The sequence below is a fragment of the Cornus florida genome, unplaced genomic scaffold (assembly GCF_030987335.1).
Source record: "Cornus florida cultivar Cherokee Brave unplaced genomic scaffold, ASM3098733v1 CherokeeBrave_3.0.0_Hap2_Chr01, whole genome shotgun sequence".
Lineage (NCBI taxonomy): Eukaryota > Viridiplantae > Streptophyta > Magnoliopsida > Cornales > Cornaceae > Cornus > Cornus florida.
In genome coordinates this window covers 69,032,506-69,058,856 of record NW_026775571.1, presented here as the reverse complement: position 1 = coordinate 69,058,856, position 26,351 = coordinate 69,032,506, and the positions used below count along the sequence as shown (strand labels likewise).

Genomic DNA, 26,351 nt, shown 5'->3' with positions numbered 1-26,351 from the left:
TTGAGTGAACATAAACTAGAGATTTCAATTAGGAATTTTATGGAACACCTTCAGTACAATAATTCAAGTACGAATATATGGCTATTAGTCACCATAATGAACTTTATCCCCAAAATCAACAATCAAACACCCAATATCAATAATCACTCACCCAATAAAAATAATCAACCCACAAGCTCCCAAACGGCAATTGGTCAATCTTCACAAAACCACAAGCACAATATAAAAATCACCACAATCCCCATACTCACTCAAAGATGCAAAAAGAAGATTAAAATGACTAGGAATGTAAGAAGTTTGCCTATATGGCACCAAGAATCAAAGAAAGGATCGAGAATACAGAGTTTAGAAGTGAATTCGGCAGAAAGAGAGAACTTGAGTGATTTACAAAAAAAAAAAAAGAAAAACAAAAACTGAATGGCACTAGCTACTAAAAAAAGTGCCACCGGTCTTGAATTTTGCTTCTGGTCCCACTTTTGCAATCACGTGGATATGTAGTGGGACATGCAGAATGCCGACTGGATTTTACGAGGGTCCCACTTTTTGAAAACCAATGATAAGTAAAAACACCATTTTGCCTTGAATCACTTCCGAAAAAAATTTACGGCTTTCAACCTCCCCGATCGCTTCCATCTCTATTCTGGTTCCCAACTCCCAACCCCAACCCCAACCCCAAACCCAAACCCAAAGCCCCCCACCCCGCAACTGCAAACTACAAAATCTACAAGAATCAGAAGTTCAAAACCCATATATTTTATCTGTCTGTCTGCAAGAATCAAAAGTTCAAAACCTATTACCTATATCAAAACCCATATCGGCGTATCATTTCAGATTGTTCAAAAAATCAAAACCCATATCTTTCAGTTTCCATCGCCTGCTGTTCCAGTTCGGGTTCGCCATTCGCAAGCTTCAGCCGCTGTCTCTCAACTCTCAAGCTTGCCCCCCTCTCTCTCTGCAACTGTTAACTTGTATGTATGGGTTTTGTTTTAATTTTTTTTCTAAATTAACTAATCAAGGTCTGTAATTCTTGTTTTGCACACTAAATCCTATTTGGTGATTTTTTTTTTGATCTTTATTACTTAATTTTTTTTTTTTTTTTAGAATCTGGATTGGATTGAATTGGATTAGAAATATGAAGAGATTGAATCTGAAACAATTTTTATCAGCATGCCAATCTTTTTGAAGATGGAAATGTTTTCAGAACTAAAATAAAAGTCATAAGAACTTTGACAAGCAAAAGTAGTTAATATAGGGTAAAGCTCTAAAGTTACTTCTTGAAAATTAAACTTACAAAAAGCATGTTTTTGAGTTAATTCCATAGTGTTGGAAGGGGCTTGCCATGAACTATCTCACACTCTGCTTCCACTAGTAGATAATCAAATAGGATTAGTAAATTGGTCGAAAGAAGAGATAGGGTACTGAGTGGTGACTTGTTCAGAAATAAATTGGTAATTTTTTTTATTAATTACCCAAATAGGATTTTCTATGTCTTAATCAGTCAATTGTCTAAAGAAATATTGTTAGTTAACTAAAATTGAATTAAACACCATATGATTTTGGTTGATATATTTTGATTTAGCCCACCCCATTGAGAAATACAATCTGTGTAAGATATTGATTTGTTGATTTTGAAGATTATTCCTAAACTGATGCATTGTACTTTGTTATTTGATTAATGTAACATAAGAGCTGAGTATAATATGTGCTAATCACACTTATCCGTAATCACACCTCTACAGATAGGTGTCTAGCATTTTGACTGAAAGCATAGTTTAGTTGGGTTGGGTTGGGTTGGGTTGATACATGATACTGATAGTACTTAGCAGTGTTTTAATTGTTATGAGTGAGATTGTGAAACCTTTTCCTCACAACTTGAGTGTTTTCTTATTTTTAGGGTTAGTTTCGGGCTTTAACATTTAGCAAGAACAAGGTTCAAGAAACATGCCTCCTCAATCATCAGGTAACAAACTCTGACCTTTTCTAAAATTTTAATTGGCATTTTTAGCTATTGGTTACGTTTATTTATTCATGTACTGATTTTTGTTTTTGTTTTTATTTCTATGTGCATATATATAATATTGTTATGATGTGATGCTCGAACAATTTATTAATGGGAATTAAAGAATTTCAGTTTTCAATTTCAGAATATAAGTTTTACAAGTTTATTAACGCTTTTAAAACTTTTTCTCTTTTGTCCTAGCTCTCTTTTCTGAAAGAAGAAAGTTGATGGGAATGGGTGGAGTAGGGAAAAAGGAAATAGGTATGTTTTTTTGCCTAGCTAATTGAATTATATATTTCTAAAAAATGAGAAGGCTAGGGAAAGAGATAAAAGGAAAGTTGATTCAACATAAAAAAGGGAATACTGGACATCCACATTTAACTGTTCATCAATTTTGCCCATTACTTCCTCACTCACATCAATAAGGAACCGTAATCTCTTATAAGGAGGTTCAAAATCATCTTTCAAAACGTTAAAATAAATGGAAGATTTAATTTCTTTCCCTTCATCCACAGTCCACCTTGCATCCTTGTTTGTGTGCGGATGCAAGTACTCAATCCCTTGAGCCACTCCAACTGCAATCTTATACATTCTCTCCCAAAGAAATAAAAAGAATTTTAAAGAATAATTTGATTCAAAAAATTTATATTTTAAAATTTTATAAAAATAAGAAAGATACATTAATTATGAATTTCGTGATTGTGTGCGGAAGGCGGTCACAAAGCCTACTAATCCTCTTGAAAAATTTCAATTCAAATTAATTTATAATGGTTAATTTCACTGACACCCTCCCAGGTTTGGCCAAATATCACTCTCAAATATCTTTCGAAAATAACTATTAGGTCCATTTTCACTTTTCCGTTACAGTTTCCATTAAAAATATATAAAAAGACAATTTTGCCCCTAAATACCCTTTGACTTGGTCAAAAGTGCTCTCTAACCTAAAAAAATAAAATAAAAAGACTATAATATCCCTAAATACATAGTTGTTAAAGGCTCAAGGCGCACAAAAGCGCAAATGCCTCCTGGAGCCTGAGGCGCAAGGCGCAAGGCGAGGCGCGCGCCCGACTGAAGCAAGGCGCGCGCCCGACTGAAGCAAGGCGCACGTTGGAAAAAAAAAAAAAAAAAACTCACCCAATAAGTATTAAAGATGCAATAGTATATACAAAGATATAAAAGTCAACTAAATGAATTATTTAAGTTAAATATTCAACATAAAGATGCCAAAACTAATTAAATCAAGTACTTGAGTTCAAAACAGTGAATAATCAAACATATTAACATAAAGATGCGAAAGTCAACTAAGGAGAAGTATAAAATAAAACTAAAACAAACATAAACATCATTTCTTCCTAAGAAGACAACACCAATGAATCTAAATATCATCCTCGTCATCAATAAGCATAACATCATTTTGATCGTCACTAAATGATTCATAATTCTCAGGATCCTCTTCTATCTCATCTGAATCATCCTCATCCTCATCCTCATCCACAAGTCGAACTGAAGAACTTCCTGCTCCCTTTGTTGGTAACCGTGAACTAGAACTAGATTTTGATCTAGTAGACCGTTGCGGCCTGCTAGCCTCTCCAATACCAGCAAAATTAGCAACATCACCCCATGTCAAGGAATCATCTTCATAGACTAGATCATGTTCTGCATCAGAATCATCCATCCTCCCCGTTAACCACTCGTTGCTCTCATCAATGTCATCGAGTAAAATGGGATCAAGAGTGTCACGCATATTATATCGACGCTTCAATGCTCTATTATATTTGATGAACACTAAATCATTCAAAGTTGTTTGAGCGAGCCTATTTCTTTTCTTGTTATGAAGCTGCAATAAATTCAACCTTAACTAGTAAGTATAAAAAATTAAAATTTTAACTTTCAACAATTAAATTACAAACCTAGTTAGTAGATAGTATATACTTACATGCTCAAACACGCTCCAATTTCGTTCACAACCAGAAGAACTGCAAGTAAGGCTTAAAACCTTTATAGCAAACTTTTGGAGAAGTTTTGTTGACTTGCCATAAGCTTCCCACCAATTAGCTATTAAAAAAAATTAATAATGATGTTTAGCAACTTTAGCTTCATCTTTCTATCGACTCTATTGTCAAAATAATTTTAACACTTAGCTATACTAACTTAATATACTTTACCACTTTACCTGTTCCTCGTGTATTTCTCTGTCTAATAGCAAAGGGATTACCAAAGAGGCCCTCAGCTTTAGAATATAAGGACAGCTCCTCAGTAATTTTGTCTTGGTCTTTGATATCTGGGATTAACCTTGCAATGCATGCATACAAACCCTTTGCAATCTCTTCATCTTCTTAATTTTCGGATTTGAATAAAAGTATTCTGGGTTCAAATAATAACCTGCTGCATGCAAAGGGCGATGAAGTTGAACATTCCACCTCTTATCAATTATTTCAAAGATATCCTTGTATTTGTCTTCTACTTCCCCAAATGATTTTGCAATGGCTTCTTTAGCCCTATCCATAGCCGCATAAATGTATCCCATGGGAGGCTTTTTCTCGCCATCAACTAATCTCAAAACCGGAATAAGAGGACCGGAAACCTTAAGGCTAAAGACAATGTTGTTCCAAAAGGAAGGCATCAAAACATAAGAAGCAACTCTTTTACCAGCTTCCTCTTTCGCCCATTTACTACGATTCCATTCTTCTGAAGTAAACATCTTCCTCAAGTTATTCTTTTGCTTGTGAATACTTGATAATGTGATGAAACATGTAGCAAATCGAGTCTTAGCGGGCCTAAGCAACTCCTTTTTAGAAGTAAAGTTCCTCATAATGTTCAACAACTTTGGACGCATATAGATATAACTATTCAACTCCACCGCCCTCTGCATTGTTCTGGAGATGGACGGTATTTTCCCAATGTCTTCTAACATCAAGTCTAAGCAATGAGCAGCACATGGTGTCCAATACAAATGTGGGTGTTCTTTCTCTAACATCCTCCCTATTTGAAACCAAACGGAAAAAAGAAAAAATGATATAAATTATATATTAATCAAAAAAGATTTAAATTATATATGTAAAGAATTTACATACTCTTGAAGTTATAAACATTGAACATTCTTACCGGCAGACTTATTGCTTGATTCACTATCTGTGACGACTTGAACGACATTTGCTACTCCAATGCGGTTCACAAATTTATTAAGTAAGTCAAACATCTTTGCACCATCCTTTGAAAAAGAAGAAGTATCTATCGATTCAATAAACATGGTTCCCCTTGGACTATTTACTAGGAAATTAAGCAATGTTCTCCCTCTCTTGTCTGTCCACCCATCTGCCATTAATGAGCATCCAAATTTTGACCACTCCTCTCTGTGGTCATTCATCAAAGCATTGGTATTATCCAATTCCTTCCTAAGCAAAGGAACTCTCACCTCGTGATAACTAGGTGGTTTCATGCGGGGACCATATTGTCCAATAGCTTCAACAACCTCGGCAAAGCTATCATACTTAACAGCATTGAATGCAATTCCTGCATCATACATCCACCTTGCAAAAGCAGCACACGCTCTTCCTCTCAACTCTTTCTTGCATGCATCATTAATGGTTGTCTGTTTTCCCCCCTCCTTTCTTTTTTGTACCACAATTTCTGGTCTGGGAATGAAATATAAATCAATCGGTCTTTTTTGCTTTTGCATCTTTGAGGAATTGACACTAGCACTGCCACTACCCGCACTAGCTACCCTTTTTCGCCGATTGTTAGCTTCCATAACATCATCCTCATCCTCTCCATCAAGGAAATTAATTTCATCACTAGGTAATAAATTCATTTGCTCTTTTTCTTCCTTTTTCTTACTCATGTACTCTTTGATTTCTTCTCTAACACTAGATGGGCATCTTGTGCATGCACTCACATTTCTATACCCTCCAGCTATGTGTTGCTTAGCCCGATAAATACCTCCTTTTGTAACTTTTGCACAAAAGTTACAAGTGACGGCATTTGTATCTTTCGGATTCTCCAAATGTGAGTAATTCCATGCCGGATCCTTTCTTGAACCATCACTAGGCATCTTTTAAAGTACAAACTACAATCAAATTCAAGATAACAAAATAATAACATGATTAGCATCATGTAATCAGTGTCTACAACAACTCTGACAAAAAAAAAAAAAAAATTACAGAGCTTCAAAGAATCAAAGGCATATATGGACACTGCATGATAAATTCTATATGAGATTTATCAACTATATGAGATGTAATATATATGCATATATGGACTGCATGATACCATATAGGCATATACCAACTGATATGTATACTACAATTTATTCCAGCAGCACAGAATTGTAAAGTTGTAAACTACAATTTATTCCAGCTCAGAATTGTAAAGTTGTGAACTACAATTTATTCTAGCAGCAGAGAATTGTAAAGTTGTAAACTACAATTTATTCCAGCACAAAATTGTAAAGTTGTAAACTACAATTTATTCCAGCAACTCAGATTATAAAAAAATAAAAAACAAAAATAAAAGAAGAGGTTGAAGAGCAGAAGGCTAGAAGCAGAGAGAGCCGAGAAGAAGAATAGAAAGAAAAAAAAAATTTAAAAAAAAGGTCAGAGAGAGCCGAGAAGAAGAATAGAAAGGAAAAAAAAATTAAAAAAAAAATAAGAAAAAAAAATCAGAGAGAGGGTGAGAGCCGAGAGAAGAAGAATAGAGGGCAAAAAAAAAAAAAAAAAAAAAAAAAAAAAAAAGAAAAAGAAAAGGAAAGGAAAAATAAAAATAAAAAGAGCCGAGAAGAAAAAAAAAAAAAAAAAAGAAAAAAAAGAAAAAAGAGCCGAGACTCGGCTCAAAGAAAAGAAATAAAAAATAAAATAAAATAAAAAAGCAAGACTGAGAGCCGAGAGAAGAGACGAGAGAAGAGAACTGAAGAAAAGAAGAAGAAGAAAAAAAAAAAGAAAAAAGAAAAAAAAAGAAAAAGAAAAGGAAAGGAAAAATAAAAATAAAAAGAGCCGAGAAGAAAAAAAAAAAAAAAAAGAAAAAAAAGAAAAAAGAGCCGAGACTCGGCTCAAAGAAAAGAAATAAAAAAAAAAATAAAATAAAAAAGCAAGACTGAGAGCCGAGAGAAGAGACGAGAGAAGAGAACTGAAGAAAAGAAGAAGAAGAAAAAAAAAAAGAAAAAAGAAAAAAAAAAAACAGAGGAGAAGAAGAAGCAAGAAGGAGAGAAGAAGAAGCAAGGAGAAGAACTTACAGGCGCTTTGCAGATCCGGGCTTCGCAGACAGCAGATCCGATCATCCGACGAGCTTCCGGCTTGTACTTCTCTCTCTCTTCTCTGTCTCTTACTCTCTTCTTCCCTTTTCCTTCGCTTTTTGCTTCCGGCTTTTTTTTTTTTTTTTTTTTTTTTTTGACAACTGATAAAAGCTTAAAGTGACTGACATATCTGAGATTCTGAATATATCACGTGGCTCTGTTACAATTCACAAGACTTGCAAGTTGCAACCAAAATAATAAAAAAAAAAAATCAAAAAAAAAAACTTTTCAAACAGGCGCGCCTGTGCCGCGCCTGTAGCCCTGCGCCTAATCCCCAAAAGCGCACGCCTATTACAAGGCCCTCGCCCTAAGCCTTTCAAGGCGCCAAGGTGGCGCCTGGAGGCGCCTGGCGCCTCAGGCGCGCGCCTTCGGCGCCTTTAACAACTATGCCTAAATACACTACAAATTTACAATTATAGATATATAATATATATATATATATATATTAATATGTATGTATGTATGATATATATATATATATATATATATATATATATATACCGAGCAGATAAGATTGTTGCCGGCGGCGACTTGCAGTAGGTACGGTGGTGAACAAGTCACCTCCACCGCTATTCTCACACCGATCAATCGCTGCCCAAAAGCAGCAACCACACTTGGTTACTTTTCTGAAACGACCTTCAACAACAATCGTCGCCGTCCATGGCGCGACCCTTGGTTGCTTTTACGACCCCCACTTTCACTATTAACATGACGGATACCCCTTTGGCCGTAGAGATCGACCTTAGGTGTTGGTCGATTGCAACCCAGTATGATTGCTGGACCAGACGTAATGATTGATGTCAAATTGAGTATAAGGTAGAGTACGCCAGCCATGACGAAAATAAAGAAAAAAGGTTGGTGAAGGAGAATGGGAAATCTCCTCAAATAGGTTTTAACATACTTACGCATCTACAATTGTGTACATATACTGGGCAAAGCAATCTTCCATACAACTTAATTTGTAATTAATCATGCACAGAATTCGCGAACACAAATTCAGTATTTGATACTTAATTACCCCAAAAGAACCTCAGTTTTTGTTTATTAAGAGTCTACAAATTCTTCTAGCGCCTTTGTATTTGGGACATTTGTATATAATTGGGTTTGGAGTCGGAATGATGGTGGAGAGGGAGAGGAGAGAGAAGAGTAGATAGAAATCAAAGTGTTGTTCATACATACATACATATATAATTTGTAAATCTTTTAACAGTCATTGGGAAAAATAAGAAAAAAAAATTCTCGGCGGCGACTTGCAGCAGGTACGGATAGATTTTTTTTTCCGGTGGCGACTTGTAAATCTATATATAACACTCATATATATATATATAATTGTAAATTTACAAAACTTTTAGGAATATTTTAGTCTTTTAGTATATTTCTTTAGGTTATAGTTTTTTTTGACAAAGTCAAAGGGCATTTAAGTCATTTTATATGGTGTCAGATGTCTAAAGATAATAGTTGGGGTGTGAGTGAAAAACGGAACAAACATTTGTAGCTTGAGTGATAGTACTTTTTGAAAGTTGTTTCAAGGTGATATTTGGCCAAACGTGAGGGGGTGTAAGTGAAATTAACCCTAATTCTAATTATAAAAAATAGTGAAATTGTTCAACTCAGAAAAAATGGAGCTGAGAGTTGGGTTCGGTTTGGTGGCCCACCCAAGTTCTACTCCCAAGTCCCCACCCATTTTTTTTGTTAAAGCCCAAGTCCCAACCCTTGCATAAACAAAGATTACACCATCTCCGGGTTACCACTCTGCACTTACCACCCCTTTTTCATTTCCTTCTCGCCAAACGCCCCTTAGGGTAAACAAACTTCTAAGACTCACATTTTTTGACACTTTCACTTATGTCTGAAGAGCGTGCAGGGTCGCAATAGCTTCAACCCTACACCGCTGAATCAGAGAATACGGAGCTTCTACCTCAATCCTCTTTCGGTAAGCCCTTACCTACGCTCTCCTCTTTTTCTCGATCTGTTTGGTTGCTCAGAAAATGAAAGAAAAGAGAGAAAAATTGAATCTAATGCCTTGTGTTGTTTTGATTCCGGACGACTTAACTTTATGAACCGGAGTTCCCTAGAACAATGGAGCTAATGTGATTTCTGAACTCTGTGCGTTTAATGACAGTAATAGTTGCTCTTTCGGTGATTCATGTTACCTGATAGATAGGGTTTTTTTTTTATTTATTTATTTAAAAAAAAAAAAAAAAAAAAACACAGATTTCCTTGCTTGGACACTTTTGTCCAAGCAAAACTCTGATTTAGGGTTTCACCTTTTCATGCCTTGATGAGGGCGCTCACTCATCAGTTGGATTGAGCTGTATTGACGAAACATCAGGGGTCAGTGTAATTTACCCAAAATAAAATTACACAATTGTTCCTTCAAAAAGCAAAACCTAATAAATATGTGGATAAACAACTGGAATGTATTTGGACTCTTTTCTTCCAGAAAAGAGAAAAATAAAACTATTAATCTTTCAAAAGTCAAAATCTAATAAACATGTGGAGCATTACTGTACTTTAGAGTGTAACAGTCTTTGTGTTGAGAGTGATTTTATGTCCATTGCACTATAAATATAGAAGCATGTACAATTATGTGGATATACACATATTTGCGTCAATCCTTTGCTATTGGTATCCTTGTTGAATACATATGGCTCTGCTATTTCAATATACAGATTTTGTATAATGCTTTTCTAAACAATTTTAGAAGCTCAAGCAAATTTTAAGATATTCTTTTACGTTTTTGCAAAACTTATGTTAACTTCTGCACATATTATCTCCAGTGAAATTACTCATCTTTGCTCAATATATACATTTCTGTAATTTTTCTTAAAAACGTTATTTGTTTCCTAGTGTTTCATAAAGTAGAATTGACATATCAAAGTTAGTCATCTTTATTCAGCATTATGCTTGTGTAACTCTTTTGAGAAATTTAAATCCTTCCCAATGTTTTATTTGGCCTTTTGAAATCTATATGACATAATTGACTTTTAGAAATTGATCTATTCTGTGTTGGATATGTGTTTTGACTTTTAACTTCACGGAGATCCTCGACATGTGCACGAGACTTCATGGAGGTGTTCATAACTTAAATATAAGTTTCATTTTTCAGAAACTTAGCTGACACATCCTAAACGCTTAGGCATCTCATATGCAATACAAGTTTTCTATAACACAAACAACATCCATGAGTTTGTCACATTCATACGCTTGGAAACAGTATGACAAAACCTGGAAGTGTCTGACCTTTTCTTCTTCAACAAAGTGACGTAACAAGTCAAGCATGCGATGGCAGTTTTGTATCCATTTTGTGTCATATCCGTGCTGTTTAATGTCCGTAGTCCCCTATCCGTTTCTATCCTACTTAGGCATGGATGATGAATCTAATATTGTGTGTTTGTTCTTGCACATTAAGCTTTCATTTCTTGTTACTTTGCATGGGTTGAGTTGACGATGCGTGAACAATATGCTACTTTTTTGTTAATTGCCATTAGAAAACTAAGCAATTTGTATATCTGATGAAATTACCTTTTAGCGATTCTAATGAATCTATTCTACATAAGAACTTGTCATCGTGTTTATATGTGATTAATCTTGTTACTTATACATGTCTATGTATAAGTATGCTGCTATTCTACACTATCATAGTTGACATTGCATAAGTTTAATGATATTGATTGCATCATTATGTCAGCAGCTATGTTACTTGGACTCGCCATTTTCGGCGAAAGTGTCCCTGTTGACATGACACGACATGGGATATGTGTTGAACTCTCCATCTTCTCTGTCGGACACGGCTGCTCAGTCTTCATCTGTTTAGGCACCTCAAGGTATATTTATGGTGGTGTGGTTATGACTGGTTCGAAATAGGGTTTAGAAAGGAAAGGTTGAAGATGACTTGGTATCAGCGCCCCCCTCTTTTCTGCGTTGAATCTTCACCGCTTGTACCTTTCTTTGTTTTTCAATTCTTTTTGTCTGACATGGTACACGTGGGTGGGCTGTAACCCACATAAGGTTGTAATAAATAATGGGTTACAACCTTACAGCTGTAACCCACTAACAATATTTATTACCATTGTTTATTACCCTGTATAAGCTGTAACTCATGTGGCCCACTGCTTTAAACTAGTATTTATTACAAATAATATAATATTATATAAACTTATAATATGTTGGTTACAGTTGTAACCCACCATCTATATATATATTATATATACTACTATTACTTTTTAAAGGATCTCAAATTTTTTTTAAACTTAGTTACCTAGTTACTTTCACAGTTTAACTAACAAATTCAGTCTCATTTCAAACTATGGAACAAGAAGAAAGTATAATATGCATTTTAACATTGTGAGAATACTTTACATGCGGTGTCCAAGTGTCTGTGTCTGATTTTTGGACACTTTAAATTCGTGTCCCCGTGTCCGATAATTTGATAGATAGAAGGATCCGACCTCTAGACACGTACCCGTGTCAGACACCCGTACCTGAGTCCGGGTAACATAGCCCAAAATGCATTAGTAAGCGCAAAAAAATAAGCGAATAAGTAAAGAAAAAATTAAAATACATTAAATCTGGAGATCTTTGTTACATTTTATTCAATATCAACTTGAAAAAGAAGACTGTAGGTCTTTATGGAGCAAAGATAGATATTGATTAATACAAGCTTATGTAAAATGATGCAATCGAACACCTGATTAATGAAAAAAGAAAAAGACGGCTAGTTTGAACTGTTCCATTATACATTGATTTAATAGAATTTATATGCAAATTGAAACGATAGATGCATATTAATTTAGCTAATCCACTAATTGACATGCAGAAAAATCCTTTACTTTGATCTTGACTAGTTTCTTTGCCCCCAATATACTTGTATTGTGCTATTTTACACATGCGTCTTGCACATTAGTTTCCAGATGCCATGACAACACAGTGTGTCTTAAGAAGCTTAACAACCATGCATGAGACTAACCTCATGAATAAGAGGGCATTGTGCATCCTTTGTCTTTTGTGATATGATCTCCAATGCAACTCGGGCAGCATCTTGCTCGGCAGCCTTTTGATGAGATAATGTGCTAGGAGATGTATAGCTTGATCCATCTACTTTTACAGTGCACCTAAACCTCGGATAATGCTGAAATCCTTCATTATCTGCTATACAGCTCCCATAATGAAGGATTTCAGCATTATCCGTGGTTTAGGTGCACTGTAAAAGTGGATGGATCAAGCTATACATCTCCTAGCACATTATCTCATCAAAAGGCTGCCGTGCAAGATGCTGCCCGAGTTGCGTTGGAGGTCATATGATTCATATCACAAAAGACAAAGGATGCACAATGCCCTCTATTCATGAGGTTAGTCTCATGCATGTTTGTTAAGCTTCTTAAGACACACATTGTTGTCATGGCATCCGGAAACTAATGTGCAAGACGCATGTGTAAAATAGCACAATACAAGTATATTGGGGGCAAAGAAACTAAGTCAAGATCAAAGTAAAGGATTTTCTGCATGTCAATTAGTGGATTAGCTAAATTAATATGCATCTATCGTTTCAATTTGCATATAAATTCTATTAAATCAATGTATAATGGAAGCCGTCTTTTTCTTTTTTCATTAATCAGGTGTTCGATTCCATCATTTTACATAAGCTTGTAGTAATCAATCTCTATCTTTGCTCCATAAAGACCTACAATATTCTTTTTCAAGTTGGTTTTGAATAAAATGTGACAAAGATCTCCAGATTTAGTGTATTTTAGTTTTTTCTTTACTTATTCACTTCTTTTTGGACTTACTAATGCATTTTGGTGTCTCTTTAGAGTTAGTGATAAGGTTTTCTAAAGGCTTTGCATCCGAGTACTTTTCTTCTTCCTGTCTAATACATACAGAAAGTCGGGTGATATATGTTTCCATTTATCTACTACTCCCTTGACATGGTGCATGTAATCTTAGCTTCAAGTAATGAGGTCTACATGACTTCAAAGCTGTTGTTCACAATGTTTGGGACCCATTGTATTTGTGTTTATTCCAGCGAAATTGACGAATCCTGTATGAAGTATGTTTATCTGTGTGTTTTGGCTTGTTTTCCAATGGATTACTTAGCTGGAGTCAATGAACATATTTCCCTGCTTGAATTTGTTTCAGAAATGCTGGGCTAACAATTTTCCCCCTCCATTTGGTGACGATAAAGTTCATTGTATTCAATCTCTTTCTTCTCTTTACAAACAATTCTTAGTTTTTGTTCTCCATTTTCACCTAGTTTCGATTTATTATTTACTTTGAAGTGAATGATAACAAATGAACTATATTAGGAACTTGAAAATGAACTTCTCTTGCAAAATAAAGGAAAAAATGATACTTCTCTAGTTACAAATATTTTGTATGTGTTAAGTAAATACTCTAGTCACCTTTGAAGTGGTCAGAATAATGGTGAATGCTGTTCAATTATCCAAAATACACTTTTTACTTCACATTTTATTATTTGTTATCAATTCTCAAAATATCTACACTTGAATCCTTTTTTAAGTTTCCAAGGAAGTATAAGAATCAAATTATGTTTCATATCTTATTCATTTTAATTATGTGGAAGATAGTTTGCTAAATCTTTCAAGTGTCGTTTAAGAGACATGAGGATTGAGTGCGAGTGTTCCCCCCCCCCCCCCCCCCCCCCCCCCCTCTTTTGAATTTTAGACATCACTATCTTGATATGATGAGATATTATGGCAAGCAACCGAAAATACTAGTCATCATAACTTATTATGTTATTATTGTTGTTTTGTTATTGTAAACACTCATATTTTCACGTTTTTAATTCATTATGATGTATTGTATAAATGGATGTATAAGTAGTAATGCAAAAATGAGTTATATTTTCATTTTAGGAATACTGATTGAGAAGGCTTAGTTATGTTTTATTTTTTGTAGCTTATCCAGGATCCAGTCTTCTGCAAGTCTATCCTAAATGAATATGCATCCAAGATGAAATTGGAGAAACCGTCTTACAGTACAATTCAACAGGCAGTTTTGCTTCCAGCTTTTGTATCTTCTTGTGTTTTCAATGGTGGTACATACACTGGTAATGCTGGCAAAAACAAGAAAGAGGCTGAACAGTTGGCTGCACGCACTGTAATCCTATCAATTTTGGGTATCCATTTCTTAATTCTTAGTTACAAATTACTACAAGATTTATCTCTCTCTCTCTTTGGGTGTAATTGGCTTGCTGAAAATATTATGCAGATGATTCTAATTTGAGTATGGTTATTTCTGAAATCATAAAGTTTAAATTCCGGCTTTATAATGCATTGCATAAAGTTGAGGACTCACACAATGCCATCATGCCTTTGGTTGTAAAAAGAGGTAACAGTTTTGGGATTCCTTTAAGTAATTAGATAGATTTTGAAGTTGAAGTTATTGGGGATATTGACAAATGCCTATTAATGCAATTTCAGAGACCTGTTCTGGACTGCATCCCAGACCTGCAATCCCAGTTCATGAATTCAAGAAACCAAAACTAGAACCATCACCGTTGCCATTTAGTCCAGTTTTATTTGTGCCTCCTGTCATGCAGCAGCCGCTTTATGTTGGTTCAACTTCTGCTACAAATTGGAACCATAAAAACAAGAAGGCGGCTAAAAAGAAAGTGCGAGTTGATCCTGAGTAAGTACTATTTTACTCTTTATAATAGTAATAAAGATGAAATAACATTAACAATAATGGTGATAATAATACTAATGAATTTATTATAATTATATCTCAAGTTCTGTTATGCTATGGTTTCATTGTTTGCTATTTGCTACTTTTTTATGCCCTTATGCACAATTTATGCTAGTTTGTTTAAACTTTTATGTAAGCATGCATAAATTGTTTCTGTTCCTTTGAATAAAGAGACAAGTTCAGGTTTAGACTCGGTATGTGATCATCATCATCATCCTTGCTTTTGTTCCATTTGGATAGGGTCAACCACATGGATTCTCTTTCTCCATTCCTAATATAAACCATGTCTGTTACAATATTTAAATTTTTAAAGTCATTTTCCATCCCATGCAAGTTTTGGTCGCCCTCTTTGTCGCTTATCTTCTAGGCAAACAGCCGTTCCTCTTCTAACCGTTGCATCTTTGCCACTACATTGTCTACTTTCTCTAATTTTATCACTAACAAAATATAGCTTACCTTTCACCCATTCATTACAATCTTATCGCTTTTAGTTACTCCCATCATCCATTGTAGCATCCTCATTTTTCGCTACATGCATGCACTGTTCTCGCACGCGCAACTCTGCTCTATACCATGACTGACCTAATAACCGTCCTATAGAAATTTTATTTTATTTTATTTTATTTGATATTTGTTTGTCACATAGGATTCAACTAGTTTACATCACCATCTTTCTTCCCATCTTTTTGTAATATTGGCCCTAGATGGTGAAAAAATTTAATTTTAATTTGAAAATTTTGCTGGAGTGGTCTTGATTTTATGTTGCAAGATTCATGAATTTTGTCTTAGCTGATTTTTTATTTCTGGATGACATATATTTAAACTAGAGTGTGTAGTTGGAGAAAATTTGATTGATGTGATGAATTCTCCCAAAAAAAAAAAAAAAAAAAAAAAAAAAAAGTGATAATTCGAGTTACTGGGCAGCAATATACGGGGAAAAAGTTATTTGTGGAGAAGGATATTAGAAGTGTTGTAGTTATAAGAAATTATATTAATTCGCACAAGGAGAATTGGTTTCTGCCACTCATGCACATTTTAATCACATCTCCTACGGATGTACACGGCAAAAGTGTCGGTATAGTTGGTCTTCCGATCTACTATAGCAAAGTTATCCATGATGTTAATGCCCGTTGCGCAAGACGTCGATATACATGGCTGACGAATTTGAAGAGTCAGTATTGTAGCAGTCCATGGAGTATTCTCAAAATCTTAGTTGTTGCTCTTGTGATTTGGTTGGCTATCATACAAACCATATCTGCAGTTGTTCCTTTTTTTAAGAAATAAATTCGGGATACTTTGTAATCTTGGCTATCTCTTACATTCTACATTTGTTTGTTATTTCTAGTTAAGATACTATTGACTGTTATTCCTGCTCTTGCTTGTTATGCTAAATTGCAATCCTTAAGTTCCACCTATAAAATTGGCTTCAGACCATTGCTCTAGTAAATCAGCAGCTAATATAGTTAGATTTTTTTTTTTCCTAGATGGAGGAATTTTTTTATATAAAATGAAACAATATGGTACAAGGAGAAATGAGGGCATACCCTCTCACAAAAGACACAAAATACAAAGGAAGGACTAAACGCCCTTTATGCAACACAAAAGCGTCTAGGTTGGCTAAGAAACTACAAACAAAACAAAAAGGATAACATGCACTGATACCCACACCCCACATAGGAAAACCCACACCACCAAAGCCATAGTCCTCACGAGACAATGTACAATCAACCCATTCCAGCAAAATCATAGAAGACTGTTAGGTAGAAGAAAAAGAAATGGCATCTTGGAGATTGATTCCCAAGATATCCATGACATCCCATAAAATATTCTTAGCCAACGTAAATGGATCTTTTGATTTACCATTATAGAGTCTGTCATTCCTCTCCGTCCAGAGGAAATACAGCGTGGCATAGAAGAGCAACTTGATCATCTTGTTTTTTTATTGACTTACCCCTGTATTTTTTATGGATTTCCCAAGCCATTTCTAGAATGTTTTGGACCTTCGTAACTGACCAATGACAGTACGACGCCAAGCTCGACCATACTGCCCGGGCAAAGTCGCAACTGAATGTGTTGGAGATAGGAGTTGGTAAGGATCGAGTTCTGTAGCACCAAAACTGAATGTGTTGACCATCTGGGACGGCCCCCATTCCAGCAAACTGCATGCCAAAAGACTTCTTGATATTTAGTTCTACAAACATCCCAAGCCGATTTGAAACAAAATTGATTGGCAGACCATCCAAACTTGTCTGCTCCCCCATGAATTTTATGATGCCGAAGGAAATGAAGCACCCCAATTGTGATAGAATCAAACTTTGATTCATCCCATTGATTAGCAACAATAAACTCTTCTAATTTGATCTGTTTATTTCTGGATATATGGTTAAGAGTTCTGTGATAAAAAATTTCTGCCAGGAATCTTCCATCACACCAAGGGTCCAGAAACATGTTAATATTCTTCCCATCACCTATTCTGAATCTACAGTTGGGTTTGATGAACTCTCTGGCGACGACTATACTTTTCCAAACCGAGGAGTGTGTCACTCTAGGAACCACATGCCAATAGGAGGCCTTACCTTTGCTCATATAACAATTATTACACCAGGCCACCCAAATTCTGTCCTTAGAGAGTAAAAAATCCCATGCGAGCATACACTTGGACGCAATATCCACATCTCTGATACGCCTAAGACCCAAACCTCCTGATTTGGGAGCAGCCAATTTCTTCCACTTCCAGCCGTGCATTTTAGGGATATTTTCATTATGACCCCAGATGAAGTTTTGCATTCTCCTCTCTATGATATTGATTATGGCATTAGGGAGAGAATACACAGAAGTCCAATAGAGAATTAAAGGAATGATGGCAGCCTTGCATGACTCCAGTCTGCTGGACATAGAGATATTGAATCCTTTCCACTGAGTGGTGGTTGCCATAACCTTATCAATAAGATTTGAGCAATCTGATCTTTTCAACAACTTATCAGAAATGGAAGACCGAGATAGATGAAAGGTAGCGTACCCACTTTGCAACCAAGAGACCTGATGATGACTTGCTTCCTTTTTACTGATTTAGACAAGAAAATCTCTGACTTCTCTTTATTCACTTGTAGACCGGATGCATCTTCAAAATGGGACATGATTCTTTTGAGAGAGAGGATTGTAGCCACATTAGCCCTCACCACCATTAACAAGTCATCAGCAAAAAATTGATGGGTCACATTCATCCTTGCTTTAACGGCAAGATCAGAGGCAACAACCTTGCCTACTCTAACTTCAGTTGCTACCATTCCGGAAAAATACTCAGTTACTAATGTGAATAGGAGGGGGGAGGGGGGGCAACCATGTCTAAGCCCTTTTTTAGGTTGAAAAAATCCACAAGGGCTGCCATTTAAAAGGATAGAAAACCATGGCGTTGAAATGCATTCCTTGATCCAACAAATCCATCTGTCACCAAAACCAAATAAATGCAGAAGGCGCAGAAGGAAAATTTTCAATCTCCTATCTCTTTCTTTTCATCTCTCTTATCTCATCTCTTTTCACCATCTCCGCACTCAAAGCATGTCTCTCCTCTCTTTTCTCTCAATCTCCTATCTCTTTCTTTTCATCTCTCTTATCTCATCTCTTTTCTCCGCACTCAAAGAGATGAGATAAGAGAGATGAAAAGAAAGAGATAGGAGATTGAGAGAAAAGAGAGGAGAGACATGCTTTGAGTGCGGAGAAGGTGAAAAGATATGAGATAAGAGAGATGAAAAGAAAGAGATAGGAGATTGAGAGAAAAGAGAGGAGAGACATGCTTTGAGTGCGGAGAAGATGAAAAGAGATGAGATAAGAGAGATGAAAAGAGAGAGATAGGAGATTGAAAAAATATATATATATCAAACATTGTTATAAAATATAGCTTAACTGTAACAAAATTTTCCGAACTTGGCATTTTCGTGCATTGAACTTTGAATTTTCATATAACTCTAACTATAAATTGGAGATCCTAAATGTCCTTTTATTTTTATTTTTTCAAAACAATAAATTTTAAAATTGATGGGTGAACCGAAATCAAACAGCTAAAGGTTGATGGTCAATCTAAGGCATCTAATGACCTTTAAATTCTTTAGCATTTAGATTTTAATTCAACCCTTCTATGTGAACCGCATGAATACTTTTTAAATTAAGAAAAATGTTTATTGTTTTTTTCGGGCAAGAATCCTTTCTAGCCAAATTTTTCTCCTGAACTCTGCATACCTCAATTCTACGTTCCAGATTTCACCGTGTCATCATCTTTTCAAAGTTCATGTTGAAAATTATGTTACAACTAAATTTGTAAGTAGTAGACTTTGACAAGATGATGATGTGGCTGAAGTTAAACCACATGATTAAAGTATGCGAAGTTTAGGAGAGATATTTGGCTGGAGAGGATGCAAATCCTGTTGTTTTCATCCTCTAGCAGGCTAAATTAAGGAGAAATTATTACATGGTCCCGAAACCATTAGTCCCGGTCAATCAATAATTGACACACAAGCAAAATATTGTAAAAAAACTGATATAAAGGTGACATGTTTGCATACGTCTTAGCTAGTTATTGGCCAAGATCATTTCCTGCGATTATAAAATAATTTATCCTTCCAAAGACATCTAAAAGGCAATAATAATACCTCCACGTCTAAAAGGACTTTACTAGTGTATCATAACACCACAAAGTTGAAAAAATAAAAAATATTTTGTTTTAATATTTTAGAAATCTAGGAGGACAGTTTTGTCATTTAAAAAGTAATAATTATTTACTTATAAAGTTAGGGTTAAAATTGCTATTTCATTCAAGATTGTAGTGCAAACGTTGAAAAGTGGAGTGCGGATAATCGTCTCCCTATATTTTATTAGGAATAATTATCTTTTTATTTAATCATCTGACTGTGCTAATTAAATAATTTAAGTAGACTAAGTTTGGGCAGTTAAATAATTTAATTAAACACGAGACCCTTCTTTGATGGGTCAATTTGCAAAGGAAAAAACACATGAAATTTTAGTGTCTACATTGATATTAAAAATTTCTTAAAATGAGATAAATATATTCTTATTCAATTCTGATATATATATATATATATATATATATATATATATATATATATATATATATATATATTGTTCATGTAATGTTAAGTTTAAATGGCGAATGAATTATAATGTTAAAAAAAATAATAAAATAAAATAGAAGGAACATAAGAAAAACAACCTTTAATTCATTTTTTTTTTCTTTGTTGGTACTCACACACACTTGTTTCTTCTGAGACTTGAATTCCTGACTTCCTTTTGAGAAGTAAGAGGCTAATAGCATTAGACAACTGACTCGTTGGTATCTTTAAATTTTTTTTTCATGGTCACAATTTTTTTTTTCTTTTTACAACAATCCAACTGCTTTAATATTATTCTTAATGTGGCAGTCTATTGTAATTTATTGCTAAGCAAAGGGCATTTAAAGAAAATAACAAATCCTACTCAATCCTGATTTTAAGTTTGCAGAAGCACTATAATGGCATATAAACAGTGGTAACATTTTGGATCAATAAGAATTGAACATTCAAGCCTCACGATCCGACTCATAACCCAGAGTCAATCCTAGCCGTCCACACCAGTTAAGAAAACACACCCGGACACACGGATAGCCATTTTCAACGGTCCGATTCACTTTTACTCTGCACACCAGCATGCTATATATATATCCATATCCCGTTTAGCGTGTTAAATCTTGCAGTCACTTGTTTTCTAGAGAGAGAGAAGAGAAGAGAGAGAGAGAGAGAGAGAGAAAGAAAGAAAGGAAAGGCGAAGAGTTTTGATTTCTGTCGATTGCAAGGTAAAGTCTCTTTCCATCTAGAATTAGATTAGGGTTTCTACTTCTTGCATCAATTGATTTTTGTTTTCCTAGCTCTTATGTGATGAATTTTGGCCTCCAGAAAAAAAAAAAAAAAAAAAAATTTGTTTTAGGGCTTTCAGCCTCCCCAATTGCCTCCATCTCTGTCTAGTTCTGCCACCCCTCTCTCTTTGCAACTGCAAACTACAAAATCTACAAGAATCAGAAGTTCAAAACCCATATATTTTATCTATCTGTCTGCAAGAATCAAAAGTTCAAAACCTATTACCTATATCAAAACCCATATCAGTGTCATTTTAGATTGTTCAAAAAATCAAAACCCATATCTTTCAGTTTCCATCGCCCGCTGTTCCAGTTCGGGTTTGCCATTCGCAAGCTTCAGCCGTTGTCTCTCAACTCTCAAGCTTGCCCCTCTCTCTGTGCAATCGTTAACTTGTATGTATGGGTTTTGTTTTAATTTTTTTTTTTTCTAAATTAACTAATCAAGGTCTGTAATTCTTGTTTTGCACACTAAATCCCATTTGGTGAATTTTTTTTTTAATTTTTTTGATCTTTTTTATATAATTTTTTTTTTTTAGAATCTGGATTGGATTGAATTGGATTAGAAATCTGAAGAGATTGAATCTGAAACAATTTTTATAAACATGCCAATCTTTTTGAAGATGGAAATGTTTTCAGAACTAAAATAAAAGTCATAACAAGAACTTTGACAGGCAAAAGTATTTAATATAGGGTAAAGCTCTAAAGTTACTTCTTGAAAATTAAACTTACAAAAAGTATGCTTTTGAGTGAATTCCATAGTGTTGGAAGGGGCTTGCCATGAACTATCTCACACTCTGCTTCCACTAGTAGATTCTCAAATAGGATTAGTAAATTGGTTGAAAGAAGAGATAAGGTACTGAGTGCTGAATTGTTCAGAAATAAATTGGTAATTTTTTTTATTAATTACCCAAATAGGATTTTCTATGTCTTAATCAGTCAATTGTCTAAAGAAATATTGTTAGTTAACTAAAATTGAATTAAACAACATATGATTTTGGTTGATATATTTTGATATAGCCCACCCCATTGAGAAATACAATCTGTGTTAAGATATTGATTTGTTAATTTTGAAGATTATTCCTAAACTGATGCATTGTACTTTGTTATTGGATTAATTTAACATAAGAGCTGAGTATAATATGTGCTTATCACACTTATCCGTAGTCACACCTCTTTCTACGGATAGGTGTCCAACATTTTGACCGAAAGCATTGTTGGGTTGGGTTGGGTTGATACATGATACCGATAGTACTCAGTACTTAGATGGTGGTGTTTTAATTGTTATGAGTGAGATTGTGAAACCTCTTCCTCACAACTTGAGTGTTCTCTTATTTTTAGGGTTAGCATCGGGCTTTAACATTTAGCAAGAATAAGGTTCAAGAAACATGCCTCCTCAGTCATCAGGTAACAAACTCTTACTTTTTCTAAAATTTTAATTGGCATTTTTAGCTATTGGTTACGTTTATTTATTCATGTTTTACATATTGATTTTTTGTTTTTGTTTTTATTTCTACATACATATATATAATATTGTTATGATGTGATGCTCGAACAATTTATTAATGGGAATTAAAGAAGTTAAGTTTTCAATTTCAGAATATATGTTTTACAAGTTTATTTACGCTTTTAAAACTTTCTCTCTTTTTTCCTAATAATATAGGTCTCTTTTCTAGAAAGAAGAAAGTTGATGGGAATGGGTGGAGTAGGGAAAAAGGAAATAGGTATGTTTTTTTGCCTAACTAATTGAATTATATATTTCTAAAAAATGAGAAGGCTAGGGAGACCAAGTTTTCTTCCTGGGCAGGCTCTTTCAATAGTGAAGTTTAAATAATGAACAGCCCACCAACCACCAACATCTCTGTTGTTATTGAGTTGTTTAGGGGCGATCAGAATAATGTTGTGAATGTATGCAATACATGATTTATCATGACATGGCAGTTGACCTCATTTTGTTTCATAATCAAATACCCTTCACCACCCTTACCACTTTATTCAGATTGAAATATATTATGTGAGGCAAATCTACAGATTATTATAATGGTCAGCGCACCTTCTGGTTCAGAGGTTTTTCTGAGTTGATTCTTGGAGAATTTGAGTGTAGGGCAGATATTGCAATTGATTGAGGGCACGGATGACAATTTAAATGAACTCCTGCTATCTTAGTTTCTTTTAATTTTTGCAAAATCTCAATTGAAAATATTCCATTCAAATATAGCATATATTGCAGTAGAGACCGGAAGAGCACTAGATTGAGCATATGTGAGGGTGACAATTTGCAGATTGAGCATATTAACCAATTCAATTTTCTATCTTCAGTTCTTAATTTTGCAATCTAAACCAATTCAATTTTCTCTATGTAAGTTACATGTTATAGTAATTCTTTGCTTGGAGACTTGGAATTGTTACCAAAGAAAACACACACACATATATATATATATATATATATTTTCTTCTTAATAGTTTACTAAGTGAAATTAAGCAAACTTTGGTCTAAAATGAAGTGGGTCTCATAGACAGTGAGTCTACAACCTGAGAGTAAATGAATGTAATATATCAAAATTGTGTCAGGTGAATGAAAAATTAGATACAAAATGATATATTTGATCATGGTTTGAAGAAATAAAAATAGGATGTTCCACATTGAAAGAATAAGGAAAAATGTGTGCCTTAATTATATGTGTTGTTCAAAGATGGTAAATGTGAACTTGATATGATAGTGAATGCTCTGGACCCACGTACTAATAATATATGAAAAAATTGTATGAAGCTTCCTTGATAGCCAGAAAATAATATAAAAAAATACTATATTTTCAAAAATACTATGTTATATATATATATATGTTATGTTATATATATATATATTTTATAACAATGTTTGATATATTACATTCATTTACTACTATAAAATGGTGGTGTCTCCAAGCAAACAATTGCTATAAAATATAGCTTACACAAATTAAAAAATATATATATTACACAAATAAAATTGGATTCAGACTTTTTAACTATAGTAGATATTATTATACTGCATATTTGTGTGAGTATAGTATTCTTTTTGTGTGCTTTTGAAAATATAGTATTTTTTTATATTATTTTCTGGCTATCAAGGAAGCTTCATACAATTTTTTTCATATATTATTAGTACGTGGGTCCAGAGCATTCACTATCATATCAAGTTCACATTTACCATCTTTGAACAATACATATAATTAAGGCACACATTTTTCCTTATTCTTATTCTTTCAATGCGGAACATCCTATTTTTATTTCTTTAAACCATGATCAAATATATCATTTTGTATCTAATTTTTCATTAACCTCACACAATTTTGATATATTACATTCATTTACTCTGAGATTGTAGACTCACTGTCTATGAGACCCACTTCATTTTAGACCAAAGTTTGCTTAATTTCACTTAGTAAATTATTAAGAATATATATATATATATATATATATATATATGTTTTCTTTGGTAACAACTCCAAGTCTCCAAGCAAAGAATTACTATAACATGTAAACTTACATAGAGAAAATTGAATTGGCTTACATTGCGAAATTGAGAACTGAAGATAGAAAATTGAATTGGTTAATATGCTCAATCTGCAAATTGTCACCCTCACATATGCTCAATCTAGTGCTCTTCCGGTGTCTGCCGCAATATATGCTATTGCTATATTTGAATGGAATATTTTCAATTGAGATTTTGCAAAAATTAAAAGAAACTAAGATAGCAGGAGTTCATTTAAATTGTCATCCGTGCCCTCAGTCAATTGGAAGGGGCTTGCCATGAACTACCTCACACTCTGCTTCCACTAGTAGATTCTCAAATAGGATTAGTAAATTGGTCAAAAGAAGAGATAGGGTACTGAGTGGTGAATTGTTCCGAAATAAATTGGTAATTTTTTTTTTATTAATTACCCAAATAGGATTTTCTATGCCTTAAATCAGTCAATTGTCTAAAGAAACATTGTTGGTTAACTAAAATTGAATGAAACAACAGTTGATTTTGGTTGACATATTTTGATTTAGCCCACTCCATTGAGAAATCCTGGATGTTTTGTTTAACATAGAAATACAATCTGTGTAATGCATGAAGGATATATTTAGTCTTTCTGCCATATTTTTATTTTCAAATTTTGGTTTTTGATTTTCTTTTGTTATTAGAATGCAGAATATTAGGATATTGATTTGTTAATTTTGAAGATTATTCCTAGATTGATGCATTGTACTTTGTTCTTGGATTAATTTAACATAAGAGCTGAGTATAATATGTGCTAATCACACTTATCACGTAATCACACCATTTTGATTGAAAGCATAGTTGGGTTGGGTTGATACATGATACAGATAGTACTTAGATGGTGGTGTTATAATTGTTAGGAGTGAGATTGTGAAAGCTCTTCTTCATAACTTGAGCGTTTTCTTATTTTTAGGGTTAGCGTGTAAAACCACTTCAACGTGAAATCATCAATTGGCATTTTGCTTCCTGCTGTGTAGAGCTCTCCAGAATTCTGCTTCCATTTAGACAGTTCTTAATTTTATCGGTTCTGTGGGGAAGTTTTATGAACGAGCAAGTTAGGTTGCATGGAGCCCTGCTAAGGGAGGTTGATTGTTCGAGCCCTTTTAGGGTAAATATTGTGGGTGTGTATGTGTTTGCTTGAACTTTCAAGAAAAATAAAAAAGTTAGGTTGCATGGAGGAATTATTGTGGGATAGGATTTTTTGACTTTATTCTGCTCTTCTTCAGTTCAGCCTAATATTATACTTTGAAATAGCTTGATCTTTATTCTGTAACCTTTCTAGGTATTATAAAATCTTGACCTGTAAGGTTGAACTGAATTAATTATGACATTATATCTTGTAGAATCTCGCGAGCCGATCTCTGGTGGAGGATGTCCTGAAGAAGGTTAATGGACTAAAACCAATTGCTGAGGAACTGGGGGTGCCTTTAGCTCAACTTGCCATTGCGTGGTGTGCAGCAAATCCTAATGTCTCATCTGTTATTACTGGTGCCACTAAGGAGTCTCAGGTCAGTTTTAACTCAATACGACACATTTCTTTAGTCTGCAGATTTTTGGATCACAAATATATGGTTTTTGTTTGATTTCAAAGTATAGGTTACTTTTTGTGTGTGTGGATCTTCCTGAATGGGTTGCGATCTCTTCTTTCTGCTTTCATTTATTTTTTCATTTGTTTGTCAGTTATCACAATAGAAAAGCATAATGTTTTTATTGCGTAATGTGGAATCTAGGAAATATTTCGTTTCGCTACTTTACTTACTCATTTGCAGTATCATAAAAGAACAATTATATCTTCTTTTCATCAAATAAAAAAATCACTGAAACATGTTGATAAAGACTGGAAATGAGTAGTCAACTGGAAGGGCAAAGAATAAACAGGGGAGGAAATTTCATGGGCAAGGTGATGAGAAAAAAAAATGAGGAACAAACAAAT

The 26,351-nt window shown here is 34.2% G+C and overlaps 2 protein-coding genes across 8 annotated transcripts; one reads left to right on the top strand and one right to left on the bottom strand.

Moving 5' to 3' along the window:
• The first annotated feature begins 617 nt into the window (after window positions 1-617).
• Window positions 618-25,923, top strand: LOC132299479 (double-stranded RNA-binding protein 4-like). 7 transcript variants are annotated; one of them, XM_059796145.1, is made up of 9 exons: window positions 618-968; window positions 1,895-1,960; window positions 2,201-2,260; window positions 9,142-9,219; window positions 10,981-11,113; window positions 14,205-14,424; window positions 14,517-14,636; window positions 14,729-14,936; window positions 25,762-25,923. In XM_059796145.1, exons 6-9 carry the CDS (start codon window positions 14,259-14,261, stop codon window positions 25,796-25,798), a joined length of 531 nt encoding a protein of 176 aa, XP_059652128.1. In that variant the 5' UTR covers window positions 618-968; window positions 1,895-1,960; window positions 2,201-2,260; window positions 9,142-9,219; window positions 10,981-11,113; window positions 14,205-14,258; the 3' UTR covers window positions 25,799-25,923. The 7 variants fall into 7 exon arrangements, with proteins under 7 accessions (XP_059652128.1, XP_059652136.1, XP_059652120.1 ...); XM_059796188.1 differs by lacking the exon at window positions 10,981-11,113 and adding an exon at window positions 22,234-22,299 and having other exon boundaries at window positions 621-968; window positions 25,762-25,919; XM_059796153.1 differs by lacking the exon at window positions 10,981-11,113 and having other exon boundaries at window positions 9,151-9,219.
• On the bottom strand, window positions 3,208-7,379 carry LOC132299513 (uncharacterized). Its single transcript, XM_059796199.1, is given in 5 exon segments — window positions 3,208-3,836; window positions 3,936-4,054; window positions 4,173-4,341; window positions 4,344-4,981; window positions 5,105-7,379. Coding segments are annotated over 5 exon segments (2,334 nt in total). The 5' UTR covers window positions 6,051-7,379; the 3' UTR covers window positions 3,208-3,374.
• Window positions 25,924-26,351: the final 428 nt, after the last annotated feature.